Genomic DNA, 26,471 nt, shown 5'->3' with positions numbered 1-26,471 from the left:
GACGGGGATCAGAGCGGAGAGAGGACGGCAGAGGTGATAGCATCTCTCTCTTTCTCTCTCTCTCCTTCATCCCTTCTTCATGCTCATCTTTTCTGCTCAGTCTGGCAAAGACACACACCTGAATCTCCAGACAGCAGCCCAACAGAAACACAAAGACACTAAAACTGCAGGAAAAGAGCCGAGGAATGGCATGGATGTGCACCTGATAGTTTTGACCGAACTGTGAAAAGACGGTTCTCTCTGACTGACACGTGTCAGACAACATCTCAGCGCGAATGAAAGCGAAAGTGACACCAGGGTGAGGAGAGACCCTCAATAGAGATCCAGCTATGACAGATGAGACAAGAGACCATCAACAGAACGAAAAAGCCTCTTTTCGTTCACTCAGATCAAACAGCAAACAACACTTAGTGCTATGACCACAACATAGAAACAAATAGAAACCAATCTGAAGGATCATGTGAAAATTCAGCTTTGCATCACAGAAATAAATTACATTTTAAAATATACTGAAATAAAAAACAGACATTTTGAACTACAATAATATTTTACAATATAACTAATAATATGAACTCAATTAAAGCATCATAAGTTTAAAAACAATCAGCTGAAAGTACTGAGCAGAAACGGTGAGATCTGCTTGGAGTTAGTTAAATCAAAGTTCACTCTGCAAAAAGCACATCAGGTGAACTTAATAACTTTTGAGAGACACCATTAGCTACTTAATACGCTGGAACAAGTTTCCTCAAATGTTTTGAGTAAATTTGACTTATTAAGACACTGAATATGTGTGAGAGATAGTATTAGTCTCGGTGGTCAAAGTGAATCTGTGACTAAGCTGTTACTGACACGTTAATCCAATGGAGCAATCTGCCAAAATACACACATATCGAGGCCTACACTCCTCTGAGACCCTTAGGGCCTCACTAATCTACTGAGATTAGCTGAAAAATGTCTGTAGAAGTTACAATCGGACTAAGCATTCTTATGGGCATGTCCAAAAGGAAAGGTGATTCATAAATGGATAAAATGCAGCTTTAGAATAAGTAATTATTCACAAAAAAGTTTCTTTTAAGGGTAAGATTGGTCTGTAGTAATTACATTAGCTTTATTTGAAAATAATAAAAGCATACATTTTGTTCTCATTTAAAAAAAGCTAGTGAGAATATATGAAGACATTAATACATATAAAATATATCAAAACATGCCAAAGAATGAACCCTGTGTACATAATATTTGTATATAACAATTCAATGTAATGTATGCACTTTCAATGGGCTTGAGTTTTAAATAAAATGGTTGGACATTTTTTTTTTAGACCAAATGCACAATGATGGCATAATGATGACAAAATGATGTCATAAAATTTTATTTTATTTTATTATCTGCCATGATTTTCAGTTCTCCACAAATCACAGCATTTTATTTTATTTTGTTTTGTTTTATTAATAGCCAATAAGCCTTGCAGTTATTGTTAAGCTTTTATTTTATTTTATTTTATTTTATCTGCCAGGATTTTCAGTTCTCTACACTTCACAGCATTTTATTTTATTTTGTTTTGTTTTATTAATAGCTGCAGTTATTTTTAAGGTTTTTAAAAAAAAAAAAACTTCAAAACTGTTAATAGTTTAACAGTAAGTTCATGCATTGTATACAGGGAAAAACTGTAAAATATCTAACTGGACATTTTGTGTAATTTAACAGTAAATGCTGTTAATTGTACAGTTTTTACATATAAAAACATAAAATAAAATAAAGAATACATCAGCGTATAATTTACAGCCAAAAACTTCAAGAATTTCAGCCAAGAATTTCCTGTGTGTCACTCCACATTTGAAACTATTTTGTTTAAATAATCATGTTTCTTAATAGTTTTTGTTATTACTTATGTACATTAGGGCTTTATGTATTGCATTACTTAAGTGTCATGTGTATCACCATGTTTTCTGGTTAGTAAATTACATAATACAGTATACTGTTTTATACAGTAGAAATTTGGTCTGTAATTTGTTCTGTTTGGTTTTTTTTTGTTGTTGTTTTTTTGTTTTTTTGTTTGTTTTTTACAAATTTATTTTGGCAACCACAACTGCCAAAATTAGTAAAAGTGATTTTTTTAAATATATATAAATATATATATATATATATATATATATATATACATACATACATACATATATATATATATATATATATATATATATATATATATATATATATATATATATATATACACACATACATACATACATACATACATACATACATACATGTAAAAATAAAATTCCCTAAGAGTCATATACACATATACAAATATTAAAATTTCAACAAATTAAATTCCCCAAGAATCATCACACAACAGGAAAGACAAGTGCTGCCTCAGGGCGATTTCTGAGTCTTATCAACTGTTTACTGAATAAACCTATTACAGCAATTAGATAAACACACACACACACGCAAGACGAACGTCTTAACAAACTGGAGGACCGTGATAAGAAAATGAGTAAAAGAGTGATTTAAAGAGAGAGGAAAAAAGGCAGGAGAATGATGAGAAGCGCTGCGGACAGACAGAGAGAGAGAGAGAGAGAGAGAGAGAGAGATCAGCTTTCCCTTCACATTTGGCCACAACAACATCAAAAAATGGGGATTAAAATAAGCGTGACAGGAACAACACCGCCAAACTACATCAGAATAGTGAAAGAGAGATTTGGCAACATGAATATGAGGTCTGTATTTAGCCAGCGGCTATACTTTATAAACAGACCATCATCAGTGACTGTCCTCCTTCTCCCTGCTCTTTATGATTAAAGGGAAAAAAAATTAAGACTCAAAGCAAAGAATGATGAGAGAAAATTGAGAACAGAAACCCAGATAAGGAAATATGACCACTTATGTCAAAAGTACAGATCCTCTCCTCTTCTTCATTAACTCTAATGCGAGTACTAGTACTGCCTGTGTGTATTTCAGACCTTTCCAGTCAAAACGGGCTGATAAAGCAAATAAGCTGCAAACTGGACCTGAATTTATGCAACAAGACAAAAATGGCTATGTGAGACTACAAGTGGCTGAAAAATAACAGTAAACATTGGTGGTAAAAAAATAAATAAAAATCAACATTAGATAGACAGGCAGAGCAGAGTCAAAGGCTCTTTCCAAAGCATTTAAGAGAACATTTCAGTCAAATCAGTTGAGTTCATTATAAATTAACTGCAAATACCGGAAAGTATTGATTAAAACAGCAGAATCTAATTAATTAACAAATGCGTGTGCGCTGATTATTTTAGCTTTTTAGTGCCAGTAGCTTAGCAACATGTTAATAAGTACAAAGAATAACTAATGCAAAAATTATTCTTTTCTAACCAAAACTGATATTTCGGGGTGAAATGTCTCTGTCAAATGTCCAGATGAGTATGTACACACACACAAACTAACAAAACTTCTCAGGAAAAATGATGTGCAAACAAACACAAACATAGACCCATGAACATAGACTGATTCAAACCATGAACCGGCAAACACATACGCACTCAAAGGGCCAGAAATCCATTAGCGCTATAATGGCTGAAGGAAAAGCGTGCGTATAAATGCAAGTGAAAATAATAAATAGGACATGGAGAGATGCAAACAAACCGTAGCCAAAAGACAGACTGAAAACAAAGAAGCAATTTAGCAGATATGAGCTGCCCTCATCTCATGAGACACATACAAACTAAATCACTATAAATATTTATAATGATAACCACTGCCGTCACCGATAAATATTAAACAACGTCTCTGCATGTGTGTTTGTGTGTGTGTAAGTATGCCTTATCAAACACACAGTAGGTTGTGTATATGGGGTTTGGTGAAGCACGACTTTGCAAAAAATGGCTGTTTGAAAATAACAAATAATAAAGATTTATATTAAAAAAAAAAAAGAAAATGATAAAAGACTTTTCATGGAATAAGACAAAACAACTTGGTGAGACTATAATACGAGGCTAAAAAAAAAAACAAAAAAAAAAAACAAAAAAAAACAAAAATCCGATAACCAGAAAAATGTAAATATTGTAAAAATATTGTAAAAATAAACTTTAATTAATTAAGTTGTTTTTATGCAGTCAAATAATTAGACATACTTAGACCAGAAAATAAAGCAGAAGAGAGAAAAAAAAACAAAAACAAACATTTCATAGGGCCTTAATTTTTGTGAAACTTTAAAAAAAAAATGATGTTAATTTGTATAAGCTTCATAATTTTAATTAAATAGACTTGCTTTTAAATGAATAAAATGTAATTTAACCATTAAAAAACAAGTCCTTAAATATAAAAATGGAAAAAAACAGAATCAAGAAAAATTAAAATGGAAAAACTGGAATTTGGAATAAAATAAAACGGTATTTGGGGGGTATTTTCCATTCCTCAATGGATTTAATAGAGTCCTATATATGTGGCAAATGAAAAAAATAGGGGGGGGGCACACCTGTAATATCAAGTATATATATTACTTGGATGCATTAAATTACCAAAAGTAACACTAAAGATTTTTACATTGTAAATACAAGAAATAAAAATCCTATTTCAAACAAATGCTGTTCTTTTGTACCTTCTATTCACCAAAGCATCCTGAAAAGAAAAATGTATCACAGTTCCCACAAAATATTCTGCAATACATCTGTTTTCAGCAATAATAATAAGAAGAAATGTTTATTTGAGCAGCAAATCAACATATTAGAATGATTTAATGTGACACTGAAGACTGGAGTAATGATGCTAAAAACTCCACTTTGTCATCACAGGAATAAATTCTATTTTAAAATATATTCAAAATATATTAAAATACAAAATATACTGTGGGTTTTTTTTTTTGCTTTTGGTTAAATGCTTTGGTATGGAAACTCATTTCAGCCCCTGAAAAAAAAATAAGGGTAATGTTCAGTTTACATTTCACAATTCTTACTTTTTTTTTCTCTGAATTGTGAGATACAATCTCAATCTGAAAAATTAAGTCAGAATTCTGTGATATAAACTTGCAAATCTGACATTTTTTTCAGAATTGCGTGATATAAACTTGCAATTGCGAGTTATAAAGTCTAAATGTGAGACAAACTCGCAATTCTGAAAAATAATATATTTTTGAGAGTTTATATCTCAGTAAACTTGCAATTACAAGTTAAAGCCAGGATTGCAGGATATTAAGATCGCAGATCTGACTTTTTTTCCTCACTATTGTGTGATGAAAACTTGCAATTGCAAGTTATAAAGTCTGAATTGCAAGACAAATTCTTAGGAAAAAAGTCACAATTGTGAGTTTATACTGTCTCGCAACTGTGACTTTTATCTCAGAATTGTAAGTTTATATATCAATATTGAGAGTTATATTTGTGAGATATAAACTCACAATTCTGAGAACATATCAGTCTTTTTCCCCATCAAAACTGGACTTTATAACTTGCAATTGTGAGTTCATATCTCACAAATTCGAGAAAAAAAGTCAGAATTGCGAGATATAAACTATAAACAAGTTGATATCTCGCAAATTCTGACTTTAAAAACTTGCAACTGTGCGTTTATATCTCACAGTTCTGAGGAAAAAAAATCATAATTGTGAGACTAAAAAGTCGCAATAACCTTTACTTTTTATTCAGGGCGAAAATGGGCTTCCATAGCCTTGGTGAGCAAAAGAGACTTAGCGAACCAAACATTTGAACAGTAGCTGAACAAATCTCACAGATGCATCTGTAGATCACATGACAGGATATTAGCCCCCTGCTGCATGGGAATCATTCAAAGAAACAGGCCATGTTCACCTCTGAATCCCCTACTGCAGATCATCTATGCCTGCTGAATGAAACCTTGGTTTGAGGTGCACAAACACAAGCACACAGCTGTGATGTCAAACTACACCAGCTTTATAACGCAGCTACTGTATTTCCACAAAGTGAGGTTCTCCTGAAACAACAAGTAAGCTTCCTTCATGACAGAAACAGAACCTCACAAGTGTCCAATCTGTAACCTCCACAAGCAGACATGAGTCAATAACAGCTGGGAAACACCATGCTAATTGACTGCATATTTGCTAATTAACTTTACCTGCATCACAGTGAACGCGTTGGATCCCACCTGCCTTAACAGCTCGCTGAATAATGGCACACCGTGAAAGGTGATGCTATTGAGCTGTGAGTCTGCAGCTGATTTTACAGGCCCATGGTGCAGGATCACAGCACTAAACTCACTTAATGAAATAAAAGAGCTTTTATGACGATGTTAAAAAGACAGACAGCATGGATTCACAATTCAGATAATATGAGCGGGTAATAAGTGATCGTTAAGGGTTAATGAGGCTATATTTATTGGGTGATATAGTCTGGGAGAGTGTTAAAGGGACCATGTCATTGAAAATTTGAAGGAAAAAGGCTTTTCTAGCACTTTTGAAATAAAACATAAGTGGCTAAACAGCATTCTGTGTAGTAGCTATGGCTCTGCTATGTTCCCGAAGAAGATCAGCATTAGGAAAGAGTGAACTTTGTGAAGCAATTTCAGATGTGAAAAGTTTAGCATAACAGAGGTCATTTCCTCTGTTGTTCAAACGTTTGGGATCAGAAAGATTTTTAATGTTTTTGAAGAAGTCTTTTCTGCTCATCAAAGCTGCATTTATTAGATTCAAAATACAGAAAAAACTGTGATATTGTGAAATATTATTGCAATTTGAAATAATAGTTTTCTTTTTTAATGTATTTTAAAATAGCACTTATTTCTGTGATGCAAAGCTGAATTTTCTTCAGTCATTACACCAGTCTTCAGTGTCACATGATCCTTCAGAAATCATGTTAACATACTGCTTTATTATCAATGTTGGAAACAGTTTTTCCACGATTCTTTGATGAATAAAATGTAAAAAAAAATAAAACAGAAATCCTTTCCAACAACAGATACTACTGTTCAACGTTTGGGGTCAGTATACTTTTATTCAGCAAGGATGTACACTGACCAAAATTATAAACGCAACACTTTTGTTTTTGCCCCCATTTTTCATGAGCTGAACTCAAACTTCTAAGAAATTTTTCTATGTACACAAAAGGCCTGTTTCTCTCAAATATTGTTCACAAATCTGTCTAAATCTGTGTTAGTGAGCACATCTCCTTTGTCGAGATTATACATCCACCTCACAAGTGTGGCATATCAAGATGCTGATTAGACAGTATGATTATTGCACAGGCTGGCCACAATAAAAGGCCACTTGAAAATGTGCAGTTTTATCACACAGCACAATGCCACAGATGTCATTTTTTTGAGGGAGCGTGCAATTGGCATGCTGACTGCAGGAATGTCCACCAGAGCTGTTGCTGTGAATTGAATGTTCATTTCTCTACCATAAGCCGTCGCCAAAGGCGTTTCAGAGAATTCGGCAGTACATCCAACCGGCCTCACAACCGCAGTCCACATGTAACCACACCAGCCCAGGACCTCCCAAAGAATTTCTTCACAAACTGTCAGAAACTCAGGGAAGCTCATTTGCATGCAAGTCGTCCTCATCAGGGTCTCGACCTGACTGTAGTTCGTCGTCGTAACCGACTTGAGTGGGCAAATGCTCACATTCGATGGCATCAGGCACTTTGGAGAGGTGTTCTCTTCATGGATGAATCCCAGTTTTCACTGTACAGGGCAGATGGCAGACAGCGTGTATGGCGTCGTGTGGGTGAGCGGTTTGCTGATGTCAACGTTATGGATCGAGTGGCCCATGGTGGCGGTGGGGTTATGGTATGGGCAGGCATATGTTATGGACAACGAACACAGGTGCATTTTATTGATGGCATTTTGAATGCACAGATATACCGTGACGAGATCCCGAGGCCCATTGTTGTGCCATTCATTCACAACCATCACCTCATGTTGCAGCATGATAATGCACAGCCCCATGTTGCAAGGATCTGTACACAATTTCTGGAAGCTGAAAACTTCCCAGTTCTTGCATGGTCAGCATACTCACCGGACATGTCACCCATTGAGCATGTTTGGGATGCTCTGGACCAGCGTATACAACAGCATGTTCCAGTTCCTGCCAATATCCAGCAACTTCGCACAGCCATTGAAGAGGAGTGGACCAACATTCCACAGGCCACAATCAACAACCTGATTAACTCTATGTGAAGGAAAAGTGTTGCACTGCATGAGGCAAATGGTGGTCACACCAGATACTGACTGGTTTTCCCCCAATACAGTAAAACTGCACATTTTCGAGTGGAAAATGAGAATATTAGTTTTTTTTTCTGTATTTTTAAACAAATAAATGCAGCCTTGATAAGCAAATGAGACTTTTAAAAACATTACAAATCTTTCAGATCAAACTTTTGAACAGCAATGTATATCAATCAATATTTTTGAGAGCTGTTTAATAAATAAAAAACATTATTTTTTAAAACAAATACTTTAATATTTTAAACAAATAAATAAAAAGGCATTGGTGTTTGCAGAAACGTTTACACTGTCAGAATACATGGTTATTTTCTGATGGCTGTTAATGGGATAGAAATTAGCATTTTACAGTCAGACAGTATAGTTATGGCATTTACCAGTAAGCTCTAACTAAGCTAACTAGCCAATTCTTGACTCTTTGGTTCAGACAATCAGGTAGTCTGGCAACAAACTCACTTATTTTAATAAACTGGTGGTGCAAGTGGCATAGAAATTGCATACTTCATTTTTAACAATGTGAAACGTGATATGATCTTTGGGAGTGTAAGTTCTTCTGTTATGGGAGAAAGTGTCTCCAGCAGTCTTAAAAACACTATCACACACTCCTAGCCCACAATCCAGCTACTCAGAGTCTATAAGCTCTTTGGGCTGGTTCCTGGGCACAGATTAAGTTGAAAGACGGACTAAAAACAGCATTTAAAGAACAATCAGCTCTGACAGAGCAAGCCAACACTCGGCTTAATGTGTGTCTGAAAATGTTTTACTTTTAAATAAAAAATAGATCTTTTGGGCCAAAAAAAAAAAAAAATATATATATATATATATATATCTTATTTAGAAATATACAAATTTATTAAAAGTTGATATATGCAGTGAGTGCAACTTTAAATGAAATTAAGGAGAAAAACGGTGCATCCATCATAATGAGTCAGAGCTGACAGGTATCTGACGGGTATGTAAATATGTATGTTGGAGCATATGGATTTGTGTGTATATGTGTGTGTTTTCCTTCCTAAACTGCTCTAGTGAGTTACCGGCAGCGTATTAGCAGTAGTCCAAACATCTGTTTAGCACACACAGAGCCCCTCAAATTGCCTCTGAAAAAATGCGATATACAGACACAACTACATCTGCATTTCCTGAAGGAAACAACAGTGACTGCGACACTGTAAAGCAAAATCTTTTAGGTTTATGTGAAGAAACCGAACAGTCTGAGAGCACAAGAATCAACCAACTGTTTAAAGCTCTTTATAGCAGCTGTTTGAAGTTGATGGGCGGAAAAGAAAAGAGATATTTGAAAACAGGAAAGAACAGAGAAAAAAGAAAGAACAGTGAGTAATCATAAGGCTGCTGCCACATAACTGTGTTTCAGCTTCTCTTCAGGGCATTGTGGGTAAAGTTACCACTCTATTGACTTTACAGGCCGTTACATGTCATGAGAGAGCCAGTGACACAGAGCAGACAGCATTTATCGACAAACGACTCTCAGGCCGCTGCCACACACGAATGTCTCATCAGAGGTGGAGAAGAAGAAGAGAGAGAACTAGAGATGCAACTTCACTCCAGTCAGCCATTACATACATTACTGTTCGAAGATTTGGGATTTGTAAGATTTACATATGTTTTTAAACTGATTGAAAGTAACTGTAAAGACTTTCAAATTGTAACAAAAAAAAAAACTATTTTAAACATTATACATCAAAGAATCCAAAAAAGCATCATGTTTCCACAATTTTAAGAAGCACTACTTGTTTTGAAAACATTGAAAATAATAATAAACATTTCCTAAGCATCAAATCAGCATATTAGAATGATTTCTGAAGGATCATGTGATCAAGACTGGAGTAATGATGCTGAAAATTCAGCTTTGCATCAAAGGAATAAATTACATTTTAGATTATACTGAAATAGACAACAATTATTTTAAATAGTGATTTTTTGACAACATTATTAGAATATTATTAGAATATTACTTATTAGTTTTGCATCATAGGAATGCATTAGTTATTTAAAAATTTTAATTATAATATTTTTTATACTATTACTGGTTTTACTATATTTTTGATTAAATAAACAAGCCTCTGTAAGTATAAGAGACTTTAAAAAAAGTAACAGCAGCATTTTAGTGCCACGTTAAAAATAAAAAAGATTACGAGATTAAAGTCGAAATATTACAGGAATAAAGTCGAAATACTACAAGAATAAAGTTGAATTACTACTAGAATAAAGTCGCAATATTTCGAGAATAAAGTGGAAATTACAAGAATAAAGACAAAATATTACGAGAACAAAATTTAAATAAAATGAGAATAAAGTCAAAATTATGAGAACAAAGTCTAAATGTTTCGAGAATAAAGTCAAACTTACGAGAATTCATTTGTAGCAATTAGGAGATTAAAGTTAAAGATTAAAAACACAAAATCTTATTATTTTTAACGTGGCACTAAAATGCCATTGTACCAAACGTCACCAAAAAATAACAATAATCTTATTTTTTTGCATTGTATCATTAATTTAATTCAAAATGCTATTAAATGCTTCCTTTCCAAATTATATAATACAAAAATGCAATATAAAGTGGAAATCAAAACACAAATTATATATTACTTGAATTGCTAAATATTTGTAATGTCCTAAAAATATTGCATTACTATAATGATAATATAATGAAAACTACAGTTGAAAATAATAGTTATTCATTTACAATAGTTCATGAGAAGTTGAGGAAAGTAATCTTCACAAAAAAAAAAAAAACTGTAAAAGAAATATTCCATCGATCATTTAATTTTTTTCCCTGAAACAACTTAAAATGTTAGTCAAAAGTTTTTTGCATTAAACAGTCATATTTTACATTTTCCACCCTCTCTTATCACCTTCTTTTATGAAACTACTGTAAATACCTTTAAGCTGTTTATATGTAAATTGCATCTGTCTTGCTTTTGATTGACCAACCTACAGAGTTTTTCAATCTGGCCTTTTGAAAGAGGTCGAACCATGCTTTTTTACCCACTGAAGTTCACTTATAATGTTAGAACACATTTAAAGTTCAACAAAAATGACCAGAGATGTCTCACATGGATCTACATTGCCTTGCAAATTCATCCAAATTACAGTATTACCTTAGCCTAAACAGGCCAAACCTCTAATTAACAGTTACATACTCACAAACAATCCGCTTTAGCTCGTTTTCAATAACTGCTCCTTTAGGACTGCAGAGGAACTTCTTAAAGTTCCAGAGTGTTTTCACAGTACACCACGCTCTTTGATCTCAAAAGATCAAGGAAAACTTGACTACTCATGATATGACCCCTTAAATATTAAACAGGAAAGTTTTGTTTAAAAGTTCCGAAAGCATCTTTTCTCAACAAATGGCACCAACGCTTCTGATTTGTTCTGTGAATTTGAGATTTTCAACTGCTCCTCACAATACAGAAGCTTTGAACTTTTGAACTTTTATGACTGGGACTAGCTCGCACAGACACAAGTCCAGCACCTGGATCCAGAGCCCGGACCGTGTATCGATCGGTATTGATCCCTACAGAGTCCAGCAGTGAGAGTGACAGAGGGAGAGTGATAATAGGCTGAATTTATGAGCTGCATGTGGTTGTTCACAGTGATTTATACTCCTAGTGTGGGATGACCTTCAGCACTCTGAAAACACTCTGTGTGCCGAAATCAAATAAATGACGGTGACACCGTGGAAAGGAGAGGAATGTTATGGATGTCAGAGAGTTGTAGACGAGGATCCGAACTTCCTAATGTATCATCACTGCTTTTCTACCAAAGATGCAGAGGGGAACTTCAATAGTGTCCTATGAAAAGAGCTTTATTTTTTTTTTATCTTTATTTAATTCCAATTCTTTTTTCCCCAAATTTAATTTTTTTCCATTTCAATGATTCTGGATTCCTGTTTTAATGGTTAAATTACAGTAATCAAAAAGTACGTCCAGTTATTTGCAATTATGAAACTTCTACAATTTAACAATAATTTATAAGAAACTTAACAAAAACTGCATTTTATGGCCCTATGAATTTTTTTCCAAATTCTGATTTCAGTTTTAATGGTTAAATTAAATGTTAAATGTAATTAAAAAGCATGTCTAATTAATTGAAATCAAGACACTTCAACTAAAATTCAATTAAACATAAATTTATTAAAAGTTTAACAAAAATTATTGTTTTAATATTTTTATTTTATTTTACTTTTCTAAATTCTAAATTTTCTAAATTATTTTTCAAAATTTTGAGTTCGATTTTAATGGTTGGATTAACTGTATTAATTAAAAAAGCATGTCTAAACAACCTAATTCATAGGACTTTAACTATTTATTTTATTTTATTTTAAGACAATACAAATGTAATACAAATTTATTATCAAAAATGATGATAATCAAATGAAGGCATAACACATTAACAATTAAATAAATCTTTTAAAATGTAATCAAATAACAGTTTAACAATTTCTCTGATTTTTCGGCAAATAAAGTGGCGCAAAACAGAAACAGACTATAACACTATTGCCTGACTTTGCTCTACTTTGTCGTTAAAAATAGTTTGAAACAAGTCACAACTGTGCCGCTGTGCATCTCTATTCAAACACATTTGAATAGAGATGCACATTATGAATGAATGTGCATTTTAATCGAATCTAGTGAGTCAATGATTCAATTTCCTATTCATAAAGACAGTCACTTGCTTTATTCCTGAATGAATCAGATGTTCTAATGAATCAAATGAATGAATGATTCAGTAATTAAATCAGTGACTTTCCACCACCTACTGGCAGTTTCAGTTTCATTTTTAAAGTATCTTTTCAGTTATTTAAAATATTTAACATTTTTAAAATATTTCTATATTCAAAATTTTATATTCAAAACATTAATCTCAACATGAATTTATGAATATGATTGCACTCATGCCACTTCTAAGCCTTATTAAACATGAAAATACACCTACATACCACTTTTGTGTTCTTCTGTGCCACCTCTGTAGTATAAATTAATTTTGTTAATACTGATTTCTTTTGATTGGTAACTTATTCTTATTCTACTTGTTCTTATTGTTGTTTTAATTAGAAACTTAAAAAAATCTTATAAAATATCATTTTTAAAAAATTTGACATAAAATATGACATACTTTTAATGAAGTTAGAAAAATGTCATTACAAAGGTAAAAACTAAATTCCCCTGTAAATCACTTTAAGGACTCAAATATCACTTCGTAATAAGAAGGCTAATTTTTGATCAGACTTTTTGATTATTGATTAGAAGGTGCTCGTAAAATTTTGACTGTGCTCCTACACCTACAGCTTTTGACACAAGTGCTTCTAAAAAGAAAAGTAACCGTAGAGCCCCGTGTTATGATCTACATCATGTAACACACCTGGAGAAAGCGATAGGTGTGTGTGTTCACCTTTATCTGCAGTAGAGATGTTCCAGGAGGGGTGCTTTCAGGTAAACTGATGTTATAAAGCGTCTGGCTGAAGATCGGCCTGTTGTCGTTCTCGTTGATGAGGTCGATGAAGACTCGAGCAAACCCCACATGCTCCGACAGAGACTCGTTGGCATACAGCTGGAGAAAAGAGCAAAAAAAAAGTCACATACAATAACACCAAAAAGCTCAGCTGCCTATGGAGGATTCATTATATGTATTAATAAAAATATTCATATACTTAACTCTACTTTAAATATAATATTTGATATCCGTGTGCTGTATAGAATGTTCCCTAATGCTGGGTTCACACTGCACGATTTTCGAAGTCACTAGATCACTGCTGCTCGCACACTGCACAACTGTCTGGGCTAGGATCTAGTTGCTGTTATGTGCAAAAAAAAGCTTGCAATCCAAGTTAATTTGAAGTGAAAAATAAAAAATAAACAAAAAAGAACATGAAGGAGAGAACTGATGCTTGCTGATGTTCTGTTGCTGATCTATTATGACTCCGCCCACTGAACGTTCCCTTGCCCTGTATTGTGCTCTCTCATTGGCTGTAGGTCATCTGCGATGTCATTTCCAGTCAAAACACATTTCACACTGCAGGACTGTAAGTCGCCAACAGGTCCAGATACTTAGCTTGCCAAATATCTCAAGGGCATTGGCAACATTTGAGTGCTTCAAACTAGACAAACAAGCACTGATTTTGGCCATGTGTTGACGATTTCACAAAACTGTCGGCGAGTGAAAACCAAGGCTAAAATTGTGCAGTCTGAACCCAGCATTAGTAGGCAGCTACTTATGTAGGCACTAGATGGCAAACAGGGTTACTAGGTTTTGAAACAGAGCCAATACATTAAATCTAAAGTGGCTGTTTTATATCACACTTTTATGAGACTTTTATGTCTCTCTGATGTAGTATTTCATTGCAGACATGATTACGGAGATGAAAAAAAAAACTGTTCAAATGAGCAAAAGGCATTTTTTGCAATTGTTTGACAGTGCATTTAAAAACAACACGCAAGCAACATGCATCGCTAATACCAATCTGTTATATGACATATGGATATACAGGTGCGTCTCAATAAATTAGAATGTCATGGAAAAGTTCATTTATTTCAGTAATTCAACTCAAACTGTGAAACTTGTGTATTAACTAAATTCAGTGCACACCGATTGAAGTAGTTTAAGTCTTTGGTTCTTTTAATTGTGATGATTTTGGCTCAGATTTAACAAAAACCCACCAATTCACTACCTCAACAAATTAGAATACTTCATAAGAGCAATAAAAAAAAAACATTTTTAGTGAATTGTTGGCCTTCTGAAAAGTTTGTTCATTTACTGTATATGTACTTAATACTTGGTAGGGGCTCCTTTTGCTTTAATTACTGCCTCAATTCGACGTGGCATGGAGGTGGTCAGCCTATAGCACTGCTGAGGTGGTATGGAATTGTGGTATGGTTTCTTTGACAGTGGCCTTCAGCTCATCTGCATTTTTCGGTCTCTTGTTTCTCATTTCCCTCTTGACAATACCCCATAGATTCTCTATGGGGTTCAGGTCTGGTGAGTTTGCTGGCCAGTCAAGCACACCAACACCATGGTCATTTAACCAACTTTTGGTGCTTTTGGCAGTGTGGGCAGGTGCCAAATCCTGCTGGAAAATGAAATCAGCATCTTTAAAAAGCTGGTCAGCAGAAGGAAGCATGAAGTGCTCTAAAATTTCTTGGTAAACGGGTGCAGTGACTTTGGTTTTCAAAAAACACAGTGGACCAACACCAGCAGATGACATTGCACCCCAAATCATCACAGACTGTGGAAACTTAACACTGGACTTCAAGCAACTTGGGCTATGAACTTCTCCACCCTTCCTCCAGACTCTAGGACCTTGGTTTCTAAATGAAATACAAAACTTGCTCTCATCTGAAAAGAGGACTTCGGACCACTGGGCAACAGTCCATTTCTTCTTCTCCTTAGCCCAGGTAAGACATTGCCTGTGGTTCAGGAGTGGCTTAACATGAGGAATACGACAACTGTAGCCAAATTCCTTGACATGTCTGTGTGTGGTGGCTCTTGATGCCTTGACCCCAGCCTCAGTCCATTCCTTGTGAAGTTCACCAAAATTCTTGAATTGATTTTGCTTGACAAGCCTCTCAAGACTGCGTTTCTCTCAGTTGGTTGTACATCTTTTTCTTCCACACTTTTTCCTTCCACTCAACTTTCTGTTAACATGCTTGGATACAGCACTCTGTAAACAGCCAGCTTCTTTGGGAATGAATGTTTGCGGCTTACCCTCCTTGTGAAGGGTGTCAATGATTGTCTTCTGGACAGCTGTCAGATCAGCAGTCTTCCCCATGATTGTGTAGCCTAGTGAACCAAACTGAGAGACTATTTTGAAAGCTCAGGAAACCTTTGCAGGTGTTTTGAGTTGATTAGCTGATTGGCATGTCGCCATATTCTAATTTGTTGAGATAGTGAATTGGTGGGTTTTTGTTAAATGTGAGCCAAAATCATCACCATTAAAATAACCAAAGACTTAAACTACTTCAGTCTGTGTGCATTAATTTTAATACACGAGTTTCACAATTTGAGTTGAATTACTGAAATAAATGAACTTTTCCACATTCTAATTTATTGAGATGCACCTGTATTACAGAGAAAGTTATTATAGTTTGACGAAGAACTTTTTTTTTTATTGTCCTAAAAAGTCCAGTTTCCAAATGACTTGTTAGCTTACTGAACTCTTTACTTTTAGATTAACTGCAACAGATGTTTGCACAAAACAAGGCTACAAACTGGTTGAGGCAGTGCCTGTTTGAGGGAATCTGTTATACTGGTCTACAACAGATTCTGATTGTGTTTTATACTGGTACAGATTGCAGTCATTTGTCAGTTCAGCTGGTAAGTCCATCGCTGCAGGGAACAGCTTCAGTCAGTCGAATGAAATGAACTGCAGAAACACAGCTGAACTCCAGCAGCATGACAGCACTGCTCTGTATATAAGTGCCAGTAGTTTATTTATAATTCATTTTCCTCATTCTAAATCTCGGTTTAATTTTCCGAAAAAAAAACACCATTCTGGCATGATCATCTATTCCCAGTGTGTTCTAAATGTTCAAATAAAATGGGCACAGATCCATTGCGCATGAGATATTAGAGAGCAATTCGATGAAGACTGGAGTCATGAATCTGAAAATTCTAAAATTGGGATTGATGAAAATGTGTTTTCTGCACTTACAGAAAAGCTGTAGCTCCTGATGTTTTCGTAGTCCAGCGGGACAGCCACGCGCACACGGAGGTCTGCTCTTCCCTGCACGGAGGTGGGAGAGATGCTGAAGTGCTCAGAGTTATTCCCTGTCAGGACCACTTGAAACATGCTGTTCACCCCCTGTAGAGACACACAGAGTCATTTTGCACTTTATTGTTTTGCTTTATCTGATATTTCACTGTCCGCAGCTAAGAAGCAAACATTTGTTCTATATAAAACCTTGCAAGTGTAGGAAACCGCACAAGAGAGCTCAACTTCTCGAACTGTTTAGTGTCAAAGTCAGCTATCAAAACTGACTTAAATATTTCTCATCCAAATGTTCTGAGCCGCATTGTACATTGATTTTAAAGCTCTCATTTGCAGGGCTTCTGCAGGCTTTATGAAGGTAAATTTAAGACTTGTTAAGGTCTTTTTAAGACCAAGTAAATAAATCAAATGGAACACAATACATCAACAGGGTCTCTTTATGTAAATGTTTTGTATTAGCCAAACTTAAAAGACTGAAAATGCAATTTACAACAGATCTTTATTACTTTTTACTTGTTACTTTTTAATGCACCATAAAATATCTGAGTTACTTTCTCAAATAAGTAACGCCTGTTACTTTTTTCCCCACTTATTTATTGAAAGCTCTCCTGACCCCACATTAAGAGAAATCGAGAGTAAGATGTTACTTTAGTTCTAGAATAAATGTGGACATGCATTAATTCATCTCACACAAAACAGATTTAGTATTCATCAGAATTAATAAAATCAGTGAAATGCAACTCAGAATATGACACAAACCTGCAATAATTAAATCTTAAATATTAAACAAATATACTTTATGTATTCAATCCCATTTTATTAACCTGTGTCTTTGCTGCTGACCTTCGATGATCCAATTTATCCATACTAATAAGCAAAAATTACTCAAATTTCATATTTTTTTATTGCTGAAGATTGCTGAACTTTCTTCCGCATTCTGCTGTACAGACATTTGCTGTACAGAATTCACTTTTCCTTTAGCTTGAGGCTTTTGGTGTGAAAGGGCTTTTACATTTGAAAAAAAAGAACTTTTTATATTAAAAACAAATGACCAAGCCCTGCCCAGATTTATGAAGTAACACAAAAATGTAACACATTACTTTCCATAAAAAGTAACATAATTAGTTACTTTTTTAGGGAGTAACGCAATATTGTAAAGTATTACTTTTAAAAGTAACTTTCCCCAACACTGATCTTCAGTCATTTTTGTCTTGTTTTCTAGTGCAAATGTCTAAAGATTCTTAAATCAAGATACATTTACTTGGGAAGCAAAATTACAAGTCTTGTTTACTGTGAAATTGATCAAAATGACATCAGTCAACTTAATTCAGGGAAAACACATATATTTGTTCCTGTTTTAAGCATAAACTAAAAATACAATTTAATTTTGTTCAAGACTACATGTGTGTGTTTAATTTGAATCTCAAGTAAATGGATCTTGATTTAAGGATGATTAGATATGCACTGCCATTCATCATTAAGATTTTTCATGTTTTTAAAAGATGTCTCTTCTGCTCATCGAGGCTGTGTTTATTAGATTAAAAATACAGAAAAAAACTGTAATATTGTGAAATATTATTACAATTTAAAATAACAGTTGTCTATTTTAATATACTTTAAAATATAATTTATTCCTGCGATGCAAAGCTGAATTTTCAGCATCATTACTCCAGTCTTCAGTATCACATGATCCTTCAAAAATCATTCTATTATGATAATTTATTATAAATGCTGAAAACAGCTGTGTTGCCAATTTTATTGTTGTTGTTTTTTGTTTTTTTTTGGAATCTGTCATACTTTTTCTGTGATTCTTGGATGAATTAAAAAAAATAAGACTACCATTTATTTAAAATAGAAATATTTTGTAATTATATACACTACTGTTCAAAGGTTTGGGGTCCAGTTTCCTTTTTTTTTTTTTCTTTTTAAAGAAATTCATATTTTTATTCAGAAAGGAGGTGTTAAATTTGATAAAAAGTAAAGACTAGTATTACTAGAAAATATTTCTATTTTTAATTAACACTTTGTTATAAATTGTTTAATCAAAGAATCATGAAAAAAGAATCACAGGTTCCAAAAAATTAAGCAGCACAACTGTTTCCAACACTGAAAATAAATCAGCATATTAGAATGATTTCTGAAGGATCATGTAACACTGAAGACTAGAGTAATGATGCTGAAAATTTAGCTTTGCATCACAGAAATAACTTATATTTTAAAGCATACTGCATATCAAAATAATAAAACAATTTTTCACAATTTAAAATTTTGTATTTTTGATGAGCATAAGAAACTTCCTTAAAAGCATAAAAAATCGTAGTGATCCCAAACTTTTGAACGGCAGTGCATGCATTAAAAAATTAAAATATACCAAACAAAGATATTCATATTTTTCAGTGCACTCAACATTTAATGCAATAATTTTATAAATTTAAGACTTTCTGCTGCCATTTAAGACCTTTTAAGGCCTTATTCTGTAAAAGCATAAATTAAGACTTTTAAGGACATTTTTAAGACCTTTGTGTCTATGCCCCTTTCTCCAAAGAAATTTGAGGAGAAAATCTGCAACAATGTTGACACCAACAATTCATGAGTGAGAACTCCATTAAGCCTCAAGACCAAAATTTAACATCTGGTGTACTGTACATCGCACCTGCAAAAAGTTCCACTCTCATCCTTTCCTTAAATGTTACCGTGTGTTTTGACAGGGATTTTATTGGACTGACTCGAAATAAAACTTCAGGCTTCAAATAAAAAGTAATAAAATGTTCTGCAATAATCATTTCTGTCTCCCGTTGCTGTTTCAGGTACAGAGAGATCCCGAGCAAATGGAGAGATGACAGGAAGTCCCTCATTAGTGTCATTCTCTCTTCTGCGAGGCCGGCGAGGGGAAGACAGGACATATGGCAGGAAGTAAATTCAATGATGACTCATCACTATCTTAGAAAGCATTTTCATACTGTACACACACTGCATCACACACCCTGATTAAACATAATACTAATGTATGAGCGAAGCAGCTGGCACTTACACTGACGAAGAGATTCGCTGACTGAAAACCACTCAGTTGTGCGAGCTGTCACAACAACTTATACATCAGGAACGTAGTTCAGACGCGAACGTACCGACCCAGACACACACGTAAGCACGTACGCAAACACACTCAAAAAGCAATAATGTTGAGCATGGTGAGAAAAATCTGTGATTGATTATTGTGTGTGTTTACTTGCTGCTTATCTCTACTAAGTCCACACTTATCTGTCGCTACAATCACTCCATCTCTTCGAGTCTCCTTCTCTCTTTCTTTTTTTGTCGTAATCTCTCTCTCTCACACAAAAAGGAGAAGATGGGTTGAGGGTTTTGCTCTTATCGGATCTCACATGCACACACAGTCACTGACAAACCAACATGGTAGACCTACAAACCCTGTGTACTAGTATATTTCTCAGTGCTCGGGAACATATTCAGGGTGTATTCATGGTTATTTTGCTGGCGATATAAAATTAAGCAGCACTATGAATATCGCAGTGGTTTTAATGTGCTTTTTATTTGGCCATTAAGCTTCTAAAGAGTATGTCATTACAGTAATTTAGCAATCCTGCTTGCGACTTCTCTGTATGAGAGGGCATCATTGCCAATCAGTTCAACCTGTTTCAGTAAATGCCTGTGATGAATTATATGGTATTATGTTGGCTTCTAAAAATGAATGTTAAAAGATTTTTTTTTTTCATTTAGTGAAAAACAGTGTAAAAACTATTATGCTGTTTTACAAAGTCTTGATTGTGTTTTGTGGGTGTACTAGAACATGCTTTCATGCTTGGTGGTTCGAAAAACGCATTATTTTTTAACATAATTTACATTATTACAATACATCTCTCCCAGCCTGGCACAAATGGCTTGATTAGTTCTGGGTTTAATGAAGGCCCGCCTTCTGAAAAACCAAATGTGTTGTGATTGGTTAGCTGTCCCACTGCGTTGCAATTGGCGAACAGCTTAGACGGTGTTTCAGTACTGCCACACCCATTGTTAAAGAAGCAAGTTCCGTTTACAACTGTTAGCGCAAGCTGGATTAAATATGGATATTTTTCTTACAAAAACGCATTGATTCACTAAAGGCCTTTATTAACCCCCCTGAGCCGCGTGAGCCACTTTTTATTATGGATGGATGCATATTATTGGACTTTTTTTTGGACTGGATGAGGAGAAACACTCGTCTATGCCATTCTAAAGCTTGGGAGTGCCAGGATAAATTGTAATATAACTCAGATTGCATTTGTCTTAAAGAAGGAAGTCATATACACCTAGGAAAGCATAAGGCTAAAAGCAGCCTAACATTATCAAAGAACATCATCACTGATTAGCCTAGCCTATTCTAGTGCAAGTTAATGCATTTTTAAAAAAAACACTCACGTTATAAGTGAAGCTATCTACACTGTAAAAAATAAAAAACACAATTTGTTGAGTCAGCTTAAAATAATTTGTTACCCCGCTGCCTTAAAATTTTAAGTTCAGTCAACTAAAATAAGCTTAGTCAACTTGAAATGTTAAGCTGTACTAAGTAACAACTTAGATATTTGTGTTTGCTAAACTTAACAGATGGGTAAGTAACCCAGCTGCCTTAAAATTTTAAGTTGATTCAACTCAAATATCTAAGTTGTCACTTAGTATAATTTAACATTTCAAGTTGAATAAACTTTCTTTGAGTTGACTGAACTTAAAATTTTAAGGCACCCAGGTTACAAATTATTTTAAGTTGACTTAACAAATTGTTTTTTACAGTGCGCACTGTATGATGAATAAATGTCTTACCACACACTGCACACGTCTGCGACGTGGTACGGCACTGACGCGGCAATGTTAAAAAATGTTAAGTTGTACTAAGGGAAAACTGATATTTGAGTTGACTGAACTAAAAATTTGGTTTGTTAAAATTTAACGTTGGGTTTGGTACCCAGCTGCCTTAAAATTTTAAGTTGAAGCAACTCAAATATCTAAGTTGTCACTTCGTACAACTTAACATTTTAAGTTGACTAAACTTTTTTGTGTTGACTGAATTTAAAAGTAACAAATTATTTTAAGTTGACTCAATATAGTAACCCAATCTATCATCATGAAAAATGCTTTTCTTGAAAATTTTAGCTAAAATGTACTAAATTTTTATTTTGTTCACCTGTTTTTCAGTGTTAAGACTGGTAACTTAAACTAAAACTATAATTTTTAGTTTAAAAATAATTTTTGTTTGCAGAAATAAAATACACTGCCTTGGGATCAGTACGATTTTTAAAATCTCGGAAATTATTCTAATATGCAGATCATCATCAATGTTGTTGTGCTGCTTTTTTTCTTTTTTAACGTGTGATACCTTTTTTTTGGGATTTTTTGATGAATAAAAAATGAAAAAGAACAGCATCTATTAAAAACAGAATAATATAACAAGTATTTACTGTCACTTTTTATTCATTTAACACATTCTTGCTAAATAAAAATGTTCATTTATTTCCAAAAAAAGAAAGAAAAAAAATTACCCACCCCAAAATTTTGAACGATAGTGTATATTGTTACAAAACATTTCTATTTGTAATAAATGCTGATATTTTAAACTTTTTATTACTTAAAGAATCCTGAAAACAAAGCGCTAAAGTAATATATATCAATCAGCAAAACAGTTTCCAACATTGATAATATTTCAACACTAAATGATTTCTGAAGGATCATGTGACACTGAAGACTAGAGTAATAATGCTGAAAATTCAGCATTGCATCACAGGAATAAATTAGATTTTAAAATATATTAAAACTATTATTATAAATTGCAATATTATTTCACAATATTACTATTACTTTTTCTGTATTTTTGATCAAATACAGCCATGGTTAGCATAAAAAACATCTTTAAAAAAATGTAAAATCTTACTAATCCCAAACTTTTGAATGGCAGTGTGCATATATAAGATTATGAAATATTAACTAACTGAAATAAAATAAGTTAAATCTGAAATAATACGTTTAATAAAAATAAAGCTAAATAAAAATATAAAAATACATATAATAAAAACCTAACCAAATTACTAAAACTTAAACTAAATTTGAAATGAAAAAAAAAATAAATAAATAAATAAAATGATAGTTAATACAAAATGTTAATAAATACTACACTGTTAAAAAAGCCACAATGTACAAAGGAATTTTCCATACATATATATATATATATATATATATATATATATATATAAAATTAAATAGTTTTTTTGTCTGGTGTTTTACCTGTATTTTGAATTTGCACTTCATTGCATAGTTTTTTTTGGGGTTAACGAAAATGTCCATAAAATTACTGGATAATGTCCAGTCTAATGTCCAATTAATTTATTTTTGCAGTGTATAATAATACTAAAACAACACTGTTGTTAGCCAACACCTAGCAAAATAATATGATGATACCGGAATCAAGTTCAGATGAAAAAAAAAAAATTAAGTGAAAAAATAACACAAATTACAGCACTATAGAAAAGAACATTTGTGTGATAAATTGTGTCTGACTCAAAAACCAGTTCCTGGTGACAATTTCCCCTTTTGACAGCTAGCCTGCTGCTCAGTGGTAATATATTTTACATACAAATAAAAGCACTACACTTAATGAACAACACTGCTAATGCGCGCACACACACACATCCCCACCAGATTCCATTTGCAGGCGAAGCCGTTTGTGACCACAACGTGGTGAATTGATCCGGACAAAGAAAATAGTTTCAGAGTTCAATAAACATTTAACCTGAGGTGTTTCCTCACAGAGGAAAAAACACACAGAGAACGAACAAGAAAATAATAGAGAAAGATTGAGCGCGTAAAATAAAGGACGATAACCGAAGACCAGCCCTCGCTAAAGAGAGCAGCACTCCAGGTTAATCGGAGATATTCACTTCTTTTATATCTTTCAGTTATGAAAATCCCTCCATCACGTCGCTCCTCGGGCCGAATGCTGTAATTGAGGAGGCGAATGAGGAGCCGGAGGCCTTGCTGAAGGAAATCCGACCGAATGAACGGCCACTATACAGATGAGGAGAGAGAAATAGAGTTTGTGTCAATCGAACTCTTACATACCAGCATAATCAAGAGATTCATTTGTTCAGATATTCGCCTCCAAATCATCTTGCAGTTTTATGGTCTGCAAGTGATTGTAAACACAAAGCTACAAATGCAAATGTGACCCAACGAACACTACGCTTCTTAAGAGTTAAGCCTGTTGTTGTACAAACTAACTAGCTAGCTGCCGGCTGATTGTCATGCGGATTGACACAATCATTAATCCTGAGTTTCATTCTGATCTACATTAACCTTAATGCTAATGAAGAGACGCAGACTGCAGTTGCTGACATAACACCTCATTATCTCTGAACGATCATCCGTTTGAAAACTCGCAGCCTGAGATGCTGTAATGGACTATTGGAGTGGTTTTATAGCTTTTAAGGTGATGTGTGTAATTTTTTTCTTTTAAAACACTATCTCCTATCTTGGCTTAATATACACAGACAAATACAAGCAAATGATTCATTGGTTCATTCCGGCAGCAGAAGTAAACAATATGACTCTGTGGCACTTTCAAAACATTGAAAACACAAAGGACTCAAAGATTAATTTCTCATCAGATTTTCTATGCTAGCATCCAACATGAACACAGTAGCATCTGCCCAGCAACTGCAACCATCTAAAATACCCATAAAACAAACCAATGCCCTATTAATTACTCTACACTCTCAGAAAAAAAGGTACAAAAGCTGTCACTGGGGCGATAATTTTTTTAAAAGGTATGTACCATTTAGGTTCTAATCCAGTTGAAGTCAAAAGTTTACATACATCCGCACCAACAGTCTTATGGTTAGTGTGCCGACATATAAATATAACTAAAAAAAAAAGTTTACATACACCTTGCAGATTATGCAAAATGTTAATTATTTTACCAAAATAGGAAGGATCATACAAAATGCATTTTTATTTAGCCAGGGGTGAAAACTTTTGAACAGAATGAAGATGTGTACATTTTTCTGATTTTGCCTAAGAATATTTTTTTCCCCATTTAGTACTGCCCTTCAAAAGCTACAGAAGATACATACATGTTTCCCAGATGACAAAATAAGTGAAATTTACCCTGATCTATAAATTTAAAAAGTCTTACACAAAAAATGCCTAAGAATTTGTTAGACCTGAACAGCAGGCAGTTCAACTGTTCAGGGCGAACAACTATCACTAAACAAACAAAAAACATACAGCTGTGAATCATTCAACTAACAACACAGTATTAAGAATCAAGTGTATGTAAACTATTATTTTATTTTATTACGTCTTTTATGTGAAATATCATATTCAGGTCAGTACTAAATAAAAAATAACATGCATTTTGTATGATCCCTCTTGTTTTGGTTAAATAATTAACATTTTGCAGATTCTGCAAGGTCTATGTAAACTTTTGACTTCAAATGTATGTGTAGGGTCCTAAGAAATGTTTAATTTTGTCTCCAAATTGTTAAAAAAAAAATTCTCCCCAAATTGTAATGTAATTTTTCTGAATTAAATGGATTTTTTTTTCCTTTTTCTTTTCCCCATTTTAATAATTAAAGGCATGCCTAATTAATTGAAATCAGGAAATGTACACAATTTAACAGCAATTTATTAAAAGTTTAGGAAAAACTGAGTCGTTAGGGCCCTATAAACTACTTTCTCATTTATTTATTTTTTTAATCAAATTCTGTAATCTCCATTTTGACTTTCTGGATTCCATTTTAATGGCTTAATTAAATTAAATAATAATTAATAATAATAATAATAATAATAAATTAATGATCAAAAGGATCTTTAATTAATTTTACAAAAAAATAAATTGTTATTTATTTAATGTATTTTTAATTTTCTTATTTGTTTATTTATTTTTATTTTATTTTGAAATATTGTTATTTTATTTTTGTTGTGTACTTAATTTTTCCTGGTAAATAAATGAAGGCATAAAACATTAGTTTATCTTTTGTTCACAAGAAAATGAAACAACCCTTCCCTTTTTTGACAAACAAAGTGCTGCACAACAGAAATTTATGGTTACATTTAAAATATGGAAGAAAAAATTCTGATTATTTCTTAAAAATAACGTTTTAATTAAAATTGTATTATTAGTAGTAGTAGTTACTACTATTACATCAAGTCCTATATTTCTGTCACAATTTCTTCAAGTTAACCAGACTTTTATTTTGACAGGTTGCTGTAAAGACCTAAAGAACTTTCTGTTTGTATATGATATGACAATAGATGAAGTGACTCTCAGAGCAGGTCTGTTTATGTACTCAGATAATGAGGTGGCAGAGGCTAAAAACACTGAGCATCACGCGCGCTTCAGTATGTGTGTAGTAAATGAAACTGCACATCTGCGCCATTCATTCACACAGAAACACGCAAAACATGCAGGATTCACATTTAAATAGTCCTTTTGCTTAATATTCACAGACACTGGTCTATATCAAGATTTGATTTAAGTGTACTTGATTTATTCATCCAAAATTTGGCACCATTCTGCATTATACAGTAAATTACG

At 33.5% G+C, this 26,471-nt stretch overlaps 1 protein-coding gene across 1 annotated transcript in view; it reads right to left on the bottom strand.

Annotated features, from left to right (window-relative positions):
- Window positions 1–26,471, bottom strand: part of cdh23 (cadherin-related 23) — a 308,861-nt gene that overhangs the window by 100,297 nt on the left and 182,093 nt on the right. Inside the window, exons 12-13 of the mRNA XM_051125171.1 lie at window positions 16,841–16,990; window positions 13,585–13,743 (exon numbers count right to left, since the gene is read on the bottom strand). Coding sequence (XP_050981128.1) covers window positions 13,585–13,743; window positions 16,841–16,990 — 309 coding nt within the window. The remainder of the gene's footprint in view (window positions 1–13,584; window positions 13,744–16,840; window positions 16,991–26,471) is intronic.

The sequence above is a fragment of the Labeo rohita genome, chromosome 13 (genome assembly GCF_022985175.1).
Source record: "Labeo rohita strain BAU-BD-2019 chromosome 13, IGBB_LRoh.1.0, whole genome shotgun sequence".
Taxonomy (NCBI): domain Eukaryota; kingdom Metazoa; phylum Chordata; class Actinopteri; order Cypriniformes; family Cyprinidae; genus Labeo; species Labeo rohita.
The sequence above is the reverse complement of the archived record's forward strand: the minus strand, read 5'-3'. Positions and strand labels throughout refer to the sequence as shown.